The sequence below is a fragment of the Pseudorasbora parva genome, chromosome 17 (assembly GCF_024679245.1).
Source record: "Pseudorasbora parva isolate DD20220531a chromosome 17, ASM2467924v1, whole genome shotgun sequence".
In the NCBI taxonomy this organism is placed as follows: Eukaryota; Metazoa; Chordata; class Actinopteri; order Cypriniformes; family Gobionidae; genus Pseudorasbora; species Pseudorasbora parva.
Genome location: NC_090188.1, coordinates 19,679,341 through 19,695,579, shown reverse-complemented (window position 1 = coordinate 19,695,579; position 16,239 = coordinate 19,679,341). Strand labels below are relative to the sequence as shown.

Sequence of the window (16,239 nt, the reverse complement as noted above, 5' to 3'; positions counted from 1 at the left end):
TTTAAACATATTAAATGTTTTTGTTTGATCAGGCATTATGGCAAAATGCCAAGTCACAGAGGTCCTAGGCGGTCCTTAACCCAATTGTTAACCAGACTTGATATCCATACAATGAAAATTCATCATTGGCTAAGGACAGGTCTGATATTTTCTCCACAGGAAAACAATTAGCGACATGAAGGTGGGTAGATGACAGAATTTCCAGTTTAAAGTTGCAATGAAACAGTTGTAGTGACAAATATTTTCTTTAGTATTGTTAAAAATATATATATAATAGGGTGGTGTTGGATCTGAATGCGAGCAAAGTTTGAGCTGACTAAATGATTGGAGAAGTCCTAAAGATGTCGTCAAAGTGGAGTAATTTCACTTTTTTGTTTTGAGTTTTGATTGGAAAAGAGTCACACAAAAAAAGCAACAAAAAACAAAAGATTTTGAGATTTGTTAACAATAAGATCAATAACATTAATTTACAAAATAGACAATAGATTAGATAATAGATTTTGTTTAATGCTAACTTTAAAGCGAATTATCTAAAGTAGGTGTAAATGATTGTATTGACCAAATTTAGACACGCATGTTGTATTTACAGTAAAAGCCACTTGATTAAAACATATCAGTTTAAATGGACAGGGTGCCTTTCAGTCAGCGCAGATGCTAGAAATAGTATCCTTTTAAATTCTCATGCAACTCTTGATATGCAGGAACAGCATTGTTTTTTTTCCAGACATTGGCTGGGCTGTCTTTAATATCTCCTGAACACTTCTGCATATGGAAGATGTTGATACTGTCCACATGTCTGGTTTCATATCACTGGTTTATACAAACTCTTCAGCCCTCTGCCATCAACACTCTAGGAGGAAAAAGAAAAAAAAGAAACATTCCCACTGAAGTCTTGCCAAGTCTTCATCAACTACCTGTCAACAAACCATTGATTAAAGCACCAACCAAGAACAAATCAAATATAAAAAGTGACTGAACAGGAAAAGACCAAAACTCATATATCAGCAAACAAGAGAAATTCAGCAATAGCGTTTGATCACTGAGAACCCCAGACGACCCATCTACGGTTCAGCATAACAGCTTCCTCTAATTCTAACATATACAAACACAGTAGGCCTCTGTTTCCTTTGGAGCTGTCCAGTGGTGAGGCAGAGCTAATGGTTTGAGTATGGCCGCTCATAAATCACAGCTGATGATTGACAGCTGATGGAGTTTGGCCCTGTTTCACTCCATGCTGTCAGAGTGAGGCCGTACAGGTCACCCACGCCGCTCTGACCTCAGACCCACACTCCTCGCTTTCCACCCAGCTGCCAATTCAATGTCTTTAATCTCAGCCCAGAATCAGAACGCTTTAGTCTGGACACCAGATCCTCTCTGCTCAAAGCCACCACCAGTGATTTATTTTTTATACTTTTAAGATGAATAGGCTTATTAATGGCTCGGTTCCACCGAGCGGTACGGTTCAGTGCGCAATTATAAAGTATGCAATTTCTGCAGTTTACATTGTCAGAAGTTGTGAATGGTACCCTGAAGTTCTGAACCATACCATGCCACTTTTTTGGCACCCTTCCGGTGGAGTACCTATCTCAGAAGGCCGGTACTAAAGGGTGGAGCTAGGCTCACTCACTGCAGGACATCGATTGGTTGACAAAGAATCGTCATTTGCGCCATGTGTTTTTCCTTGCAGTCTGGGGCCTTGGCTCAAACAAAGCGGGTCTTCTTGTGACAAACAGCAATATGCTGAGAAGAAAGAACAAGATCTGCTGTATGTTGTCCATTGTTGTTTACTGTGTCGCTTTGTTCTTTGCAGAATGACGTTGATCGTTACACCACACCTATCATAAGGGTACTTTTGCCAGTGGAAACGCAAGCCGGATCAGGGTTTATGGTCCCGAATACTGTACTGTAATGAACCATACCACTGCACAAGAGGCGTGATCAACTGGCATTATTCAAATAACTTTGTACGCAATTGGATAGATAGATAGTCAATATGCAAGGGATAATGCACACGAGAACTTTCCAACGTGACTATGTAATGCGTGAAGTCGTGGACGCGGATCACAGAACTAGTGCAAGACGAGCATTTGTGGTTAAAAAGTATATACATATTTTTTTTTCACTAGATTCCTCGGCTGGGATAGTGTAGCATTTAGGGGTGTTGTCCTGGTCAAGACAATCTCCTGAACTTCAAACTAAATGTCAGAACGGGAAAGAAAGGTAATTTAAGCAATTTTGAGTGTGGCATGGTTGTTGGTGCCAGACGGGCTGATCTGAGTATTTCACAATCTGCTCAGTTACTGGGATTTTCACATACATTTCTATGGTTTACAAAGAATGGTGTGAAGAGGGAAAAACATCCAGTATGCGGCAGTCCTGTGGGTGAAAATGCCTTGTCGATGCTAGAGGTCAGAGGATAATGGTCCGACTTTGACTGAAATAACTTTGAATGAAATAACCACTCGTTACAACCGAGGTATGCAGCAAAGCATTTGTGAAGCCACAATACGCAAAACCTTGATGCGCTACAACAGCAGCAGACCCCACCGGGTACCACTCATCTCCACTACAAATAGGAAAAAGAAGCTACGATTTGCACAAGCTCACAAAATTGAACAGTTGAAAACTGGAAAAATGTTGCCTGGTCTGATGAGTCTTGATTTCTATTGAGACATTCAGATGGTAGAGTCAGAATTTGGCGTAAACAGAATCAGAACATGGATCCATCATGCCTTGCTACCATTGTGCAGGCTGGTGGTGGTGGTGTAATGGTGTGGGGATGTTTTCTTGGCACACTTTAGGCCCCTTAGTGCCAATTGGGCATCGTTTAAATGCCACGGCCTACCTGAGCATTGTTTCTGACCATGTCCATCCCTTTATGACCACCATGTACCCATCCTCTGATGGCTACTTCCAGTAGGATAATGCACCATGTCACAAAGCTCTAATCATTTCAAATTGGTTTCTTGAACATGACAATGAGATCACTGTACTAAAATGGCCCACACTGTCACCAGATCTCAACCCAATAGAGCATCTTTGGGATGAGGTGGAACGGGAGCTTCGTGCCCTGGATGTGCATCCCACAAATCTCCATCAACTGCAAGATGCAGTTGCAGTTCCTATCAATATGGGCTAATATTTCTAAAGAATGCTTTCAGCACCTTGTTGAATCAATGCCACGTAGAATTAAGGCAGTCCTGAAGGTGAAAGGGGGGTCAAACATAGTATTAGTATGGTGTTCCTAATAATCCTTTAGGTGAGTCACACAGACAGTGTATTATTAGTCATCTGTGTACTTTTGTGGTGATCCAAGAGACAACCAGATTGATTTTAGATTGTGAGATGTTAAATCACATTTGTCAACAGTAATTTTGAACCATTGTAATACCTCAACCGCATAATACAGCCAATCTCAGCTGATTTAAGAGGGACAGGACTGGCTGCATTTAGAGGATGAGATCTCATGTGTTTTTCTTTTGTCACATAATTTGTGTGTGCTGACGTTGATTATGTGCCTGATTCTCTGATACATTTTGATACATGTTAAATTGAAAAGCACAGAGGCAGAGCTGAATGGAACGCCCAGAGCTGGTAATTGAACATAACAAAACAAATCAAATGACTTCTGTTTTTTAGAGAGTAGCACTAATGCAAGGGATACGCAGACAGCCAAATCAGAAGAACAGCACAGTAATCTCGAATGGCTGGGGAAATCTTTGTTAAGAACATATTATGTATGAATGAGCTTTCCTTGACGCCACACAGGACGGGATGCTACGATATAGGAGAGAGAGCATAAAACAAATATGATGGGTCAATGTGCCAATACCGCACACACAATTTAGCATTGCACAGGTGCAAAGACGCAGCAATTATTTCCCAATTAATGCCGGTTGTGTGATTATAGTTATGCTTTTATTTAAATATATGGTGCCGATGAGATGTCCTCATAATTGAATTTCTCTTGGAAATGTGCCCGAAATGTGGAATGGCACAATGGATTCCTCCCCAGTGAGGTGACAGCATGGTTACTGTTCTGTTAACTCTCCCAATTAGGTCCCTCCTCATAATGTTCAATGGTGCATTTTCAGTCATTTAGTGAACAAGTGTCAAGTAAATAAATCAATAATTGCATGCAAAAAAGTATGTTTTCATTAATGCTTGTGGTCTATAATTGTGATTGTTAGGAAACCACCACGTAAAGAAGCAATGCTGGGCTAAACTATTTACATCATACATTAATTAGTGGGACAGTGCTAGTACTACCTGAATATGGTAATAATTCATTTTCACTGTATAGGGTTGGATCAATACTACAATTTTGTCTTTTGGTACCTTTGGCATACAAATAAACAGCCTTTAGCGACTCATAAAATAAAACTAGCAATGCCAATACATTCAATACTTAAATGGCAATAATTTACATCTTTTCCATTTTGTAGTTGACATTTTAAAGAGAGAAAAAAACCCTAATGATAATACTTATTAAATGAGCAGAATGTCAATATTGTTAGTTCTTATGAATACAATATCGTATAAATAGCTTAATAACGTAAACATTGTACATGCAGTAAAACATCAAAAGTGACAGCAGTGACAGATTTATTTAAAAATGACTGTCTATATTAACATTTTGAAGTTATTTTAAACAGTAATATTTCACAATTACACTATTTTTTATAAGATAAATGCAGTTTTCCAAAAGCATTAAACCATCTTACTGACCCTAAACTTTTGAATGGCATTGTATTTACTTTTAGAAATAGGTTGAGGGGTTATAATTCATTGTTTCTCTTTGTGCACTCCAGGATTCAGGCAGGGTGGCTGGTTGAGTGTTAATCCCACTGAGACACACCTGCACCGTTGTGTCCACCACCGAACAAAGAGAACACCCCGCCAAATCTCCTGATCCATATTATACATTACTCACAAACTCACTGACTCTCTCACAAACACACACACAGCCAGTTCAGTCAGGTAATCATTACTCATTCAAATGTACGTGAGAGGCAGGCAGACAGGCCTTTCTCTTCCCTGAACAGAGGAGATGCATCAAGACATCAGCAGCGCAGCAGGGCTTCAGCCGACAGAAGGCTGCTGTGTGCTGAGCTGGTCTTCTCTGTCAGAGAGCCATGTTCCACTGCCATCCCTCACCCAACACAACGCACCACCCTCCCTAACTCACACCACTGCTGTGCAATATGCCAAGTCGCTTTCATCCACCTCAAAGTAATTGGAGCAAACGTATGACTGAAGAGGAGCCTGTTTTTCAGGGGAGGAGGCGAAAACAGAGGACGATGATAAAAAGAAAACGACAGTGAAAAATGGGTCTCCGTTCTCGCTTTTAATTGTTATACGTACGAGGAAACTCGTCGAGGCTCATTAGAGGCCGCTAACATATGTAGCTTTCCAGATCGCCGTCCTGTCGGTTTATTTGGCACAGTTTGAACCTTTGTGAGTGGAGTTATTGTTTTTTTTATGGAAGCAACATCAAAGCGGCGGCGGAACAGAACACCTTTCATCAACAAAAACACACCTTTAAATGCCAAAAAACTTTGTTAATTAAAAACATTGTACTTTAATTGCTATTAAAAAAAGGCCAATTTTGGTAATGTGATAAAAAGCCAAATCACCTTTTCAGTACCTTCTCAGTAACAATTTGTTCTGTTCAAAAAGTTTTTAAATAAGTATGTACCTGAGAGGTCCACGTGATGACCAATGGAACAGGAAGATCTGCAGAAAACTCTGGGGTCTCAGCTGGATACTGAATAGAGAGTAAAAAAAGTGAGGGTAAAAATCATGGTTTAAAACAGTATAAGGTAAGAAAGTAGTCATTTTATCACTTAAAATGTTAATGCAAGTCTGGTATGGTATTTTTAAAATATTAAAGTGTAAAAGGTATGATGTAGGTAAGCATTAATGTTTTTATATTAATATATAACTGTGTATATTATATATTATAGTATTATATATATATATATATATATATATATATATATATATATACACTTTATTAGTTAACTTATAAAGATATTAACTAGTTTTTTTTTGTTTTAGTTTTGTTTTTAAAAGTGACTATAAAGACATTTATGTTACAAAAGATATCTATTTAAAATAATTGCTGTTATTTGGATCTTTCTATTTGTCAAAGACTAAAAATAATTAATGTATCACGCTTCGACAAAAATATTCAGCAGCAGCAGAATGATTTTAACATTAATAATAAGAAATGTTTCTTGAGTACCAAATCAGCATATTCGAACAAAGACTAATACACTATATTGCCAAAAGTTTTGGGATGCCTGCCTTTACATGCACATGAAATTTAATGACATCCCATTCGTAATCCGTATGGTTTAATATAGATTTGGCCCACCCTTTGCAGCTATACCAGCTTCAACTCTTCTAGGAAGGATTTCCACAAGGTTTAGGAGTGTGTTAATGGGAATTTTTGACCAATTGTCTAGAAGTGCATTTGTGAGGTCAGGCACTTGATGTTGGATGAGAAGGCCTGACTTGCAGTCTCCGTTCTAATTCATCCCAATTCCCAAAGGTGTTCTATCAGGTTGAGGTGCATGCCAGTCAAGTTCCTCCACACTATCCCTGTTGTTATGGACCTGCTTTGTGCACTGGTGCGCAGTCATGTTGGAACAGGAAGGGGCCATCCCCCAAAATTTCCCACAAAGTTAGGAGAATGAAATTGTTCAAAATGTCTTGGTATGCTGAAGCCTTAAGAGTTAATTTCACTGGGTCCAAGCCCCTTTCACAAAGGGGCCAAGCCCCACCCCTGAAAAACAACCCCACAACATAATCTCCATCTCCACCAAACTTAACACTTGGCACGATGCAGTCAGGCAAGTACCGTTCTCCCTGCAACCGTCAAACCCATACTCATCTATCGGATTGCCAGACAGAGAAGCATAATTTAATTACAGAACACCTTATCCACCATAGTCCAATGGTGGTGTGCTTTACACCACTGCACCCTGAAGCTCTCTATGCATTGTTCTTAAACTAATCTGAAGGCCATACAAAGTTTGGAGGTCTGTTGCTATTGACTACAATAAGTTGGCGACTTCTGTGCACTGTGCACCTCAGCATGCGCTGACCCCGCTCTGTGATATTACGTGGCCTATCATTTTGTGGCTGTGTTGCTGTTGTTTTGCTAATTGCTTTCACTTGTTATAATACCACAAACAGTTGACTGTAGAATATTTAGTAGTGAGGATATTTCACAAATGGACTTGCACAGTTGGCAAGCTATCACGGTACCAGACTTAAATTCACTGAGCTCCTGAGAGCGTCCCATTTTTCACAAATGTTTGTAGAAGCAGTCTGCATGCCTAGGGGCTTGATTTTATACACCGTGGCAATGGAAGTGATTGGAAGACCTGAATGATTTGGAAGGGTGACCCTATACTTTTGGTAATACAGTGTATAGATGACTGAACACTACTAATGGCTGCTGAAAATTCTGCTTTGCCATCACTGGAATAAATTCCATTTCAAAATATATATATATATTTTTTTTATTTTTTGTTTTGTAGTTTTTATTTTATTTATTTACATTTTTTTATTTATTTATTTACATTTTATTTATTTACATGTTTTTTCAGCAATAACATGATCAATGTACAATGCACATTTCTGAGAGAAAAAACAACAAAAACAACCACAGATAATTAACAGACTAACAAAGCATAGGATTGGATATTGCTTGGGGTTTCTAGACAAGGAGGATGATATAAAATGAATACAACGATACCATAACAGTGGTGTATACTATATATTAAATGATAGTGTATATTATACATTATTAATAGTAAATTATAACAAATTAATAAAATAATAATTATAAAAATAAAAACAATTACTAATTAATAAAATATTTAATTTATGTATACATGAATGATTATTAATAATGTATAGATTTATAAATGAATACATTAAAGCTTCACTGTGTGATATTTTCCCCCATCTAGCGGTGAAAAGGTATATGACCATCCAGTTTCTGTTCCTCTTGATTCCAATTTCGTTTTAACTCCTATGGTGGCCGATTTAGTCCAAGATAGGGCTGAGCGATATGGCCCAAAAAAATTATCACGATATAATTTTCCATATCAGTCGATATCGATATATCACGATAAACGTAACATTTTTATTTCTCTAAAATTTAAAGGCATATTTTTGCTCCTGAGTAAAAGATGTAGAAAACAGACAGTTAACTGTGGTTTTAAACTATCCTTTATTGTCAAAACATGACAAACACTTCCCAACAGGTGAACAATTTATTAAAACTGAGGTAGATTTTTTTATTAAAATATGAATTGTGGTAAGCATTTTTTTTTTTACTCTACAATGTATATCAATAATATCATCACTTAATTGTGTAAGTAGTAAAACACTTGCAAACAGGCAAAAAAAGAAAAGAAAAGCGTTTTAAGTTAAGAAACATTTTGAGTCCCCCCTCTCTTGCCTCAAAGTGCTCAAAGTGGATTGGTCCACCATGCATTGCTCTCTCTCTCTCTCTCTCTCTCTCTCTCTCTCTCTCTCTCTCTCTCTCTCTCTCTCTCTCTCTCTCTCTCTCTCTCTCTCTCTCTCTCTCTCTCTCTAAAGATAAACAATTATGATAGCGATGTACAAGTCCAATGTTTTAGTGATTATAGTTTGGTGGCGTTAGCGTGCAAGTCACCCACTACAACTAACAAGGTAATAAGCCTGCTGTGCGTGAATGTAGTTTATAGATTTACCGCTGTGTTGGGCTCAATGTTATATGGAAGAACTTCGAAGAAGCACAATAAATTCCGTGTGGTGAACCTATGATAAGCAGCCCACGCACTTCGCTCTGTTTTATGTCGGATGGGATCGCCAAAATATCTCCAAACCAGTGAAGTTGAGCGAACTAACTTGTCAATGATATCCGTGTCCTCCGAGCTGGTCGTGAGTGCTGCATTTTCTTCACTATTGCTCATTTTTATACCTCCACTTCACTCCGATCCTCCAAGCCTGTCAGACACTGACTGTAAACAGCAGCATTACGCATAGCGCGTAAGCATTATATCGAGAAGTTATCGAACAGTTCTTATCATTTTATCGAGAAAAATTATATCGTGATAATTATCGTTAACGTTTTATCGCCCAGCCCTAGTCCAAGATTAACATGGCAATCCCCCTCTTCACATTCGACACGGTGCCATCGAGTGTTAAAACGCAAAAGGCGAAGCTTTAATTTACGGGTATGTCCCTCTTTGGCTAATGTACTTTCAAGATGGAGGGGCAACATGGAGACCGGCATTCAAACCCCTCACCCGTATGTATTTTCAATGGCATATTATAAACTTAGGAGAATACTTTATTACTTGAAAGAAGTAAATATACATTAATGAGCACATATATTTTTGAAATAATTTTTGAAAGTGTTTTTAGCTAAGAATAAACAAAAAAAGTTACACAGTGTAGCTTTAATATAAATTATTTTAGATTTAAACAGCGTATTCAATCTCCATGCTGAAACACTAGGATAACTTTCCACACCCGAAGGCCTAACTTATTCAACCTCTTTAAGCTTAAAATGATCTTATATATTTCCACACTACAACCAATAATACAACTATGAGTATGACCCCACAACCCACATTTACACCAGCAGCAGAGATGCCTTTACTGGCTCCTGTTGAGTAAGCTGCCGCTGGGTGACGGAGGGCCTTGTGAGAGGTGCCCGGCTCTGGGAGGATGAGCAGATGTGAGGTGGGTAGATCACAGCTATTTTTAGCACCCAGCAGGATGGTGGGCAGGTGGGCACAGGGGGCTTCTCACGCCCTGCTGAATCTCATCAGGACCCCGTGCAGGGTCCGCAAGGAGCCATTGGCATCTATACCATGTCTTCACTACTTCCAAAGCCAAACAGAGCTCACTCACACAGCCTGACTCTCAGACTAAACTACTCACACGCCACAATTTTCTGCTTCTTCTGTGGCCCCTGTAATCACCTTATAAGGATCACTCATGGTCTTATCTATGCTACCGCATCCCTGCACACTCTCTCGCCTCTCCTTCAGGCCTTGCCACAATCTCATAGCTCCATCTCTCAACATAATCTTACAGTCACAGCACATTAGTGCCACCTGCTTAAAGTTAGATACTAAAACCAAAGTTCTTCTCCTTTTGCAGTCCAGCCGAGACTGAGAATCTAGATACCGAAAGCTTTGTTGAGTTCACAGTCCTGGTACATTTGCATCTATGACCCATAAAAATAGAGGGTTTTATGGAGACTTTTATAGACATAATAACTTTTATACTGTAAAAACTGCATATTCTAACCCCTAAACCTACCCATCACAGAAAACTTTCAAAAAACAAAACAAAAAAACATCACTTAGTATGATTTATAAGCTGTTTTTCTTTATGGGGACCAAAAAAAAATGTGTCCCCACAAAGAAAAGGATTTTGGATATTGCCATCTTTGTGTCAATATATATATATATATATATATATATATATATATATATATATATATAGACACAAAGATGGCAATATCCAAAATATATATATATATATATATATAGACACAAAGATGGCAATATCCAAAATATATATATATATATATATATATATATATATATATATATATATATATATATATATATATATATATATATATATATATATATATATATATATATAGTTTATATATATATAAACTAAGACTTTATATTTATAAAATTACACAATATATCAAATAAATATCATATTCAAATAAATGTTTTCCCTTTGAAATTTCAGTAACGCAGTACTGGCTGCTAAAAATTCAGATTTCCCATCACAGGAAAAATTACATTTTACAATGTAATATAAGTTTAAATTGTAATAATATATAAAATATGTAATTTATTTTATTATTTTTTTTACTGCATTTTTGATTCAATAAATACAGCCTTTGTGAGCTACAAGTTACTTCTGGCCAAAAAAATTATAATATATATTTCGGAAGTCAAAAAGATTTCCAACCTAATTAACATTATAAACCTTTCATCAAATTGTATTAAACATGTGTAAGCATATTTTCTAGTTGTGCTTTTGAGTCAATTGTTTTATCTGTGAAATACAATTAAAGCCAAATTGTGCGGACGTCATTTTTGTCCAGGCTGTAATACAAAGAAATTATGAACACATGCAAAAACAAGAGAGAATCAACAAAATATTAATAACTGACTACTTTTTATATACATTTTTTTGCATAGTTTTTTTTGCATAAAACTGTAGCTGTAGTTTGTATTATTGCTAAATATTTTTTTTTCCAGATAAATACATGTTTTAGTGTTTAGTTTAATGTTTTGTTCTTCCCTCATATTTAAAATATTTGTTTCTCATATTATGATAGTTTAATCAAACTTGTACACTGTAATAAATTATTTAGAAAAAAAGTTACCTGGTGGCCTTTAAATTTTGAGTTCATTCAAATTAAAATTTGAGTTAATACAATGAACATTTTTTGAGATTCGACAACCTTCATTCAAATATTATTAAAAGATTTTGTAAGCATATTGGGTAATTGTGTGTGTTTTATTTCTGATGACGCAGTGAATCATGCCAAATAGTGCTATTTTCATGATTTATCACATTTTTTATGTGGTTCAGATACAATAATATTTTGAGTTTCTATTTATTAAACAAATTTCCTTCATTGTATCAACTCAAATTTTTAATTTCAATAAACTCAAAATTTTAAGGCAACCAGGTTACTTACTTTTTTAAGTTAAAGCAACAAAAATCAGCAAAAATTGTTTACAGTGTAGGGTCATTAAAAGCAAATATCCTTTCGGACATCACTTTTGGCCAATACTGCTAAATTATTGTGTTAAAATTGCTAGTTTTTACAGAGTGCAAATTACACAACCCTTCTAAAAATTGACCTTTAAACTTATTTAAAAAAATACAAGTTGTGTTTTAGGTTTCCTTCTTACAGTGCTAATTATAAGTAATTATAAGGTTTAGTTGCATATAATTGTGAATAAGTTACTCCAATTGTTATAGTAAGTACAGGTAATGTGTAAACAAGGACACTGCAAAATAAGTGATACCAAAATAGGAAATAAAACAGGGCCTTACCTTGGACTTGAGCTTGATCGTTATAGCGTGCTGACGACCTGCAGAGTCTTCAGCCTTCATCTTGAGTGTGCGGAACTCTGCATCGATGAAGAGCAGCCTGCCAACACAGACCAACAGCACCATACATAAGACCACATACAACACACATCGGACAGGTCAACAGTGACCCCTTACAGCACATTTGTTGTTTTAAGTAAAAACATAAGAGGGATAAGACCATTCTGACCAAATCAACCAAGCCATTGATTTCCTTTAACAAAAGATGCTCCTCAGATGTTCACAATCCTCTCTCCAAGCAAACAGTGCTGAAAATCAACTACAGCGACCACAGATTTATTGCTAAAATCCCAGCACTTCACAACGCACTTGCATTTCAGCAGCTTATTTACGAGTCGTGTAACACAGCATATCGTGGTTAGTTCATACATGCACCCTTTGCTCTGAGTGTTCCCGTCGGCAGAAACTGCAGGATCACATATCCACATTCTGTCCCTCAGCACTTAGATCCACATAAAAACTCCGGGAGAAGAACTTTGACACTTTTCGTTGGCTCACACTCTCTTTTGCTATTACAGCAGAATATACTCACTGTACATTAATACAAAGTGACCGTTTTTCAACTTAAACATCTGTGTGCACGGCCCAAATTTGTATTCAATTTTGAGGGGGATTTTTTTTAAAAATAGAAATTAAAGTGAAAAGTAGTGATGCCCATGAGCTATCAACTTAAAAAAAAGAAAGAAATGCCTTTATATATCCATTTATCCATATGTGGATCATTACGCTAATGGCAACAGTGTCCTTTTTTTAATTGGTTTTGTAGGTTTCAATAATGTAAGTTTTCAATAATGTACTTACATATTTAAAAAAGATAATATAACTTTTATTTGTGACATTGGTTGTTAAATTTGTGAATACCGTTTGAAATTCAGACAGACCTACCTGCAAACACACTTTTATTACTACTGTTCAAAGTGATCTTAATGCTCAGTTTATTTCTCCCACAACCCATGAAGCAATGGGACGAATCTTTTGCATCGCATTCAATTACATGAGCTTTTGGCACAAAATCACACCAATCATTCATTTCCTCGAAATTGAGATCTCTTTTCAGAGCTGGAACGTCATTCAGCCACTCTGCATTCTACAGGGATCTCCTGCCACAGTATCAGGCCTTGCTGGCGTTCACCTCAGTTGATTGAAACAGCTTGACGGCTCGATGTCTTGCTGGGAGGATTGATGAGAGCATTACATTTGCAACTAGAAAATCAGCTCCCCTCATAAATGGAGAAGGAACATTTGGCATGTTTGCATACAAACAGGCCATAGATGAAAGCATAAAGCCGTACAAAAAAGCAAGAAAAAAAGTTGGAAGAGTAAGGAGGGAAACATAAACTGTAATACCGCTGAGGCCGCTTTTGCGAAGACTTCTCATCACAACTTTCCAGATATGCAAAGAGCCAGCTGCTGAAAATAGTACAGTTATTCCATTCTCACAGGTGCCACCAGGGATCATGGGTTTTAAGATATAACTGCTGGCTGGAGTGAGATGGTGAGAAGACCAGCCAATAGAAAACCTGCTCAGGTGTCATTATCTTGGCGGGGTGTTAAAAGACCACAGCGAGAGGCCCCGCGCTTCTCTCTCATACATGTGCAAGGTGTGACAACCTCTCACCATGGCTCCCATGCACCAATTGTCTAAAAGAATCTGAACAGTTTCAGATGACGATGTCAGACCAAATGTAATATCTCACAGTAAAATGGGAGCAAAATGGGATCAAAGTCAAAATATTCAACTTTCATTTTCTTATGACCTAACGCTTTGCTGCGATACTTCAAATAGCACACTTAGACCGCACTATAAAGCAGCCGGAGACTGATGTTTTGTAATTTCCTAAATATCTGACTCTTTTGAACTATTCCGGGGATAAGAGGGGAGAACAGACCTGACCCCATCTATACAGTAATTAACAATAAATGTGGCTTCTTCAAGGCAACTAAAACTCATTAAAATGACCAGGTTCTGCGGCACTTCCCCCTTCCTAAACCAATCAGGGTCCGCGACTGTGCCGGACTTGAGGCTATTAACAGACACGAATTAAGGATCTTAATTAATCTCAAGTGCATTTACAGATAGCGCTGGTGTATAATACTTCTGACCGCAATTCAGGTCTGAAATGTGCACCTTATTTCCAGCCTAACTTTTCAGCCTACATTTCCCCATTAAACTTGAGAGTGGGTCTCCAATTAGACCAATTTGCATTTGCTAATATCATAATTATATCTTTGGACATTAATAGAAAGTGGAAAATGAGAAGCCTCGTGAAATCACAGCTTGATACATGGCTGACAGACACCACATTAGCCCCTGTTACAAAAGCAAGAAATGTGACACGATGTTTTCATGAAAAGTTGACGACAGAAGAACGTGCCATTCATGTCCTTAAAGTAATGTAAAGCATTTGTCCTATATGCAATTACAAGAGAACACAATAGAATGCGAGTTGAGAAAAGCACTAGGCCACTAGAAACATCATACTTATCCCATCCTAAGATCTCCATCTCTGTTATCAGCTGGGAATAATACTGAGGTGGCGAGAAGGACTGACATCCTGGTTGGCTCTTCAACGCCACTTCCTGATAATAGACAAGTTCATAATGAGAATCATTTATTCGATCTGCGGGACTCGTGCGCTTATTATGGTAATATGATGCTAAACATTACATCATGTATAACATTTGTCAACATGAATATGGTAATGTTCAACTCCAGGGATAAACGTGCAATATTTTAGCAATATTTACCAACACTGTTCTGAGTTCCAGGATAAAAGCCATCAAATTAGTTGAATGCTGTAATCTCTGTTCAAAGAAAGCACATACAATTCAAATATTTTGATTAAACTACTACATGCAGAATAACAAAACGAGCACCTGTCATTTGACTAATGAGAGTGACCATTAGAGTGAATTTTTAATAATTTTAAATTCATAAGAAAGTAATGAACTTTAACTAGTTAGGGTACTGCATAAATCTAGGCTGGGTAAATCATAAATCTAATTTTTTCACCCTAGAGGCACATGGGAAATGATTTTTTTTTTTCTCCCCTCAACAAACATTATGAGTTAATTAAGACGTATTTCTGGAATGATGAGAAATAGCTGCAAACTATTTGCCTTTGATTTATTGTACCTGCTTCACAATATGTTGATAACCATGAAGTAGCCGTTTCATTTGCCAACAACAATGTAATCTGCAAAACAAGACAAATCAAATAAATAAAGAAATAAATAATAATACTTAAGCTTTTGAAATTATGTATGTTAACCAACATAAATTAATGGAAATTTAGTGTTTATATATGATTTAATAATTGCACTGGCTCAATGATACATGCACAAAAGAACAGTGAAAAAGCCCAAATTAAAAATCTTAAACTGAAGTCAAAGCACTTTAAAAAAAAAAATGTATTATGTGGAATATTTTAATATTTATGTAATTTTATTTTTATGTATAATCATTTTTTCTTTATTATTGATTTATTGTAGTTTTATTTAAATAAAACATATGGCCATGTCTTGTATCTGGTACAATTCTTTACATTTATTATATGTTATTTTAATAAATAAATATCAAATAAACCATATTACGATCATACTTTGCCCGTTTCATCTGATGATCAGGAGGTAGAGATATTCTTATCCTGAAGTCTTTTTCCTGTCAAAGATTAAATAATAAGAAAAATCTGACACTTAGACAATCGGTTCAACTAACGTTCCTGCAATACGATATGTCATAACATATCCACACTGCAAAGACTGTGAACTGAGATGTGAAGCTTTCCTTACCAGCGCTGTGATGAACCCGTCATAGACTGTCTTCTCCTTATTAAGCGCAATGATCATAGGGCTTTCTCTCATCAGCAAACAGCTCATGATGGAAAATAAATACGTCCAAAGGCAAAATTTATATAAACCGCTAACGTTACGAAACACTTACTTCAATGTCTCGATAGTAAACTGTACAGACAAAAGCGTGTTGTGCAGGTAACAGACTGCTGTCAGAAGCTTCTTCCTCTGTTTTGTTGTGATGCAGGCAAAGCGAAAGTAACTTCCCGCGAAAAGACT

At 36.8% G+C, this 16,239-nt stretch overlaps 1 protein-coding gene across 1 annotated transcript in view; it reads right to left on the bottom strand.

The window, feature by feature from the left end:
- The window catches only part of fancl (FA complementation group L), a 21,601-nt gene extending 5,362 nt beyond the window's left edge, over positions 1-16,239 (bottom strand). Inside the window, exons 1-7 of the mRNA XM_067422246.1 lie at positions 15,961-16,239; positions 15,771-15,829; positions 15,305-15,365; positions 14,917-14,973; positions 14,651-14,748; positions 12,112-12,208; positions 5,699-5,767 (exon numbers count right to left, since the gene is read on the bottom strand). Of these exons, the coding sequence (XP_067278347.1) occupies positions 5,699-5,767; positions 12,112-12,208; positions 14,651-14,748; positions 14,917-14,973; positions 15,305-15,365; positions 15,771-15,829; positions 15,961-16,047 (528 nt within the window). The 5' untranslated portion in view covers positions 16,048-16,239. The remainder of the gene's footprint in view (positions 1-5,698; positions 5,768-12,111; positions 12,209-14,650; positions 14,749-14,916; positions 14,974-15,304; positions 15,366-15,770; positions 15,830-15,960) is intronic.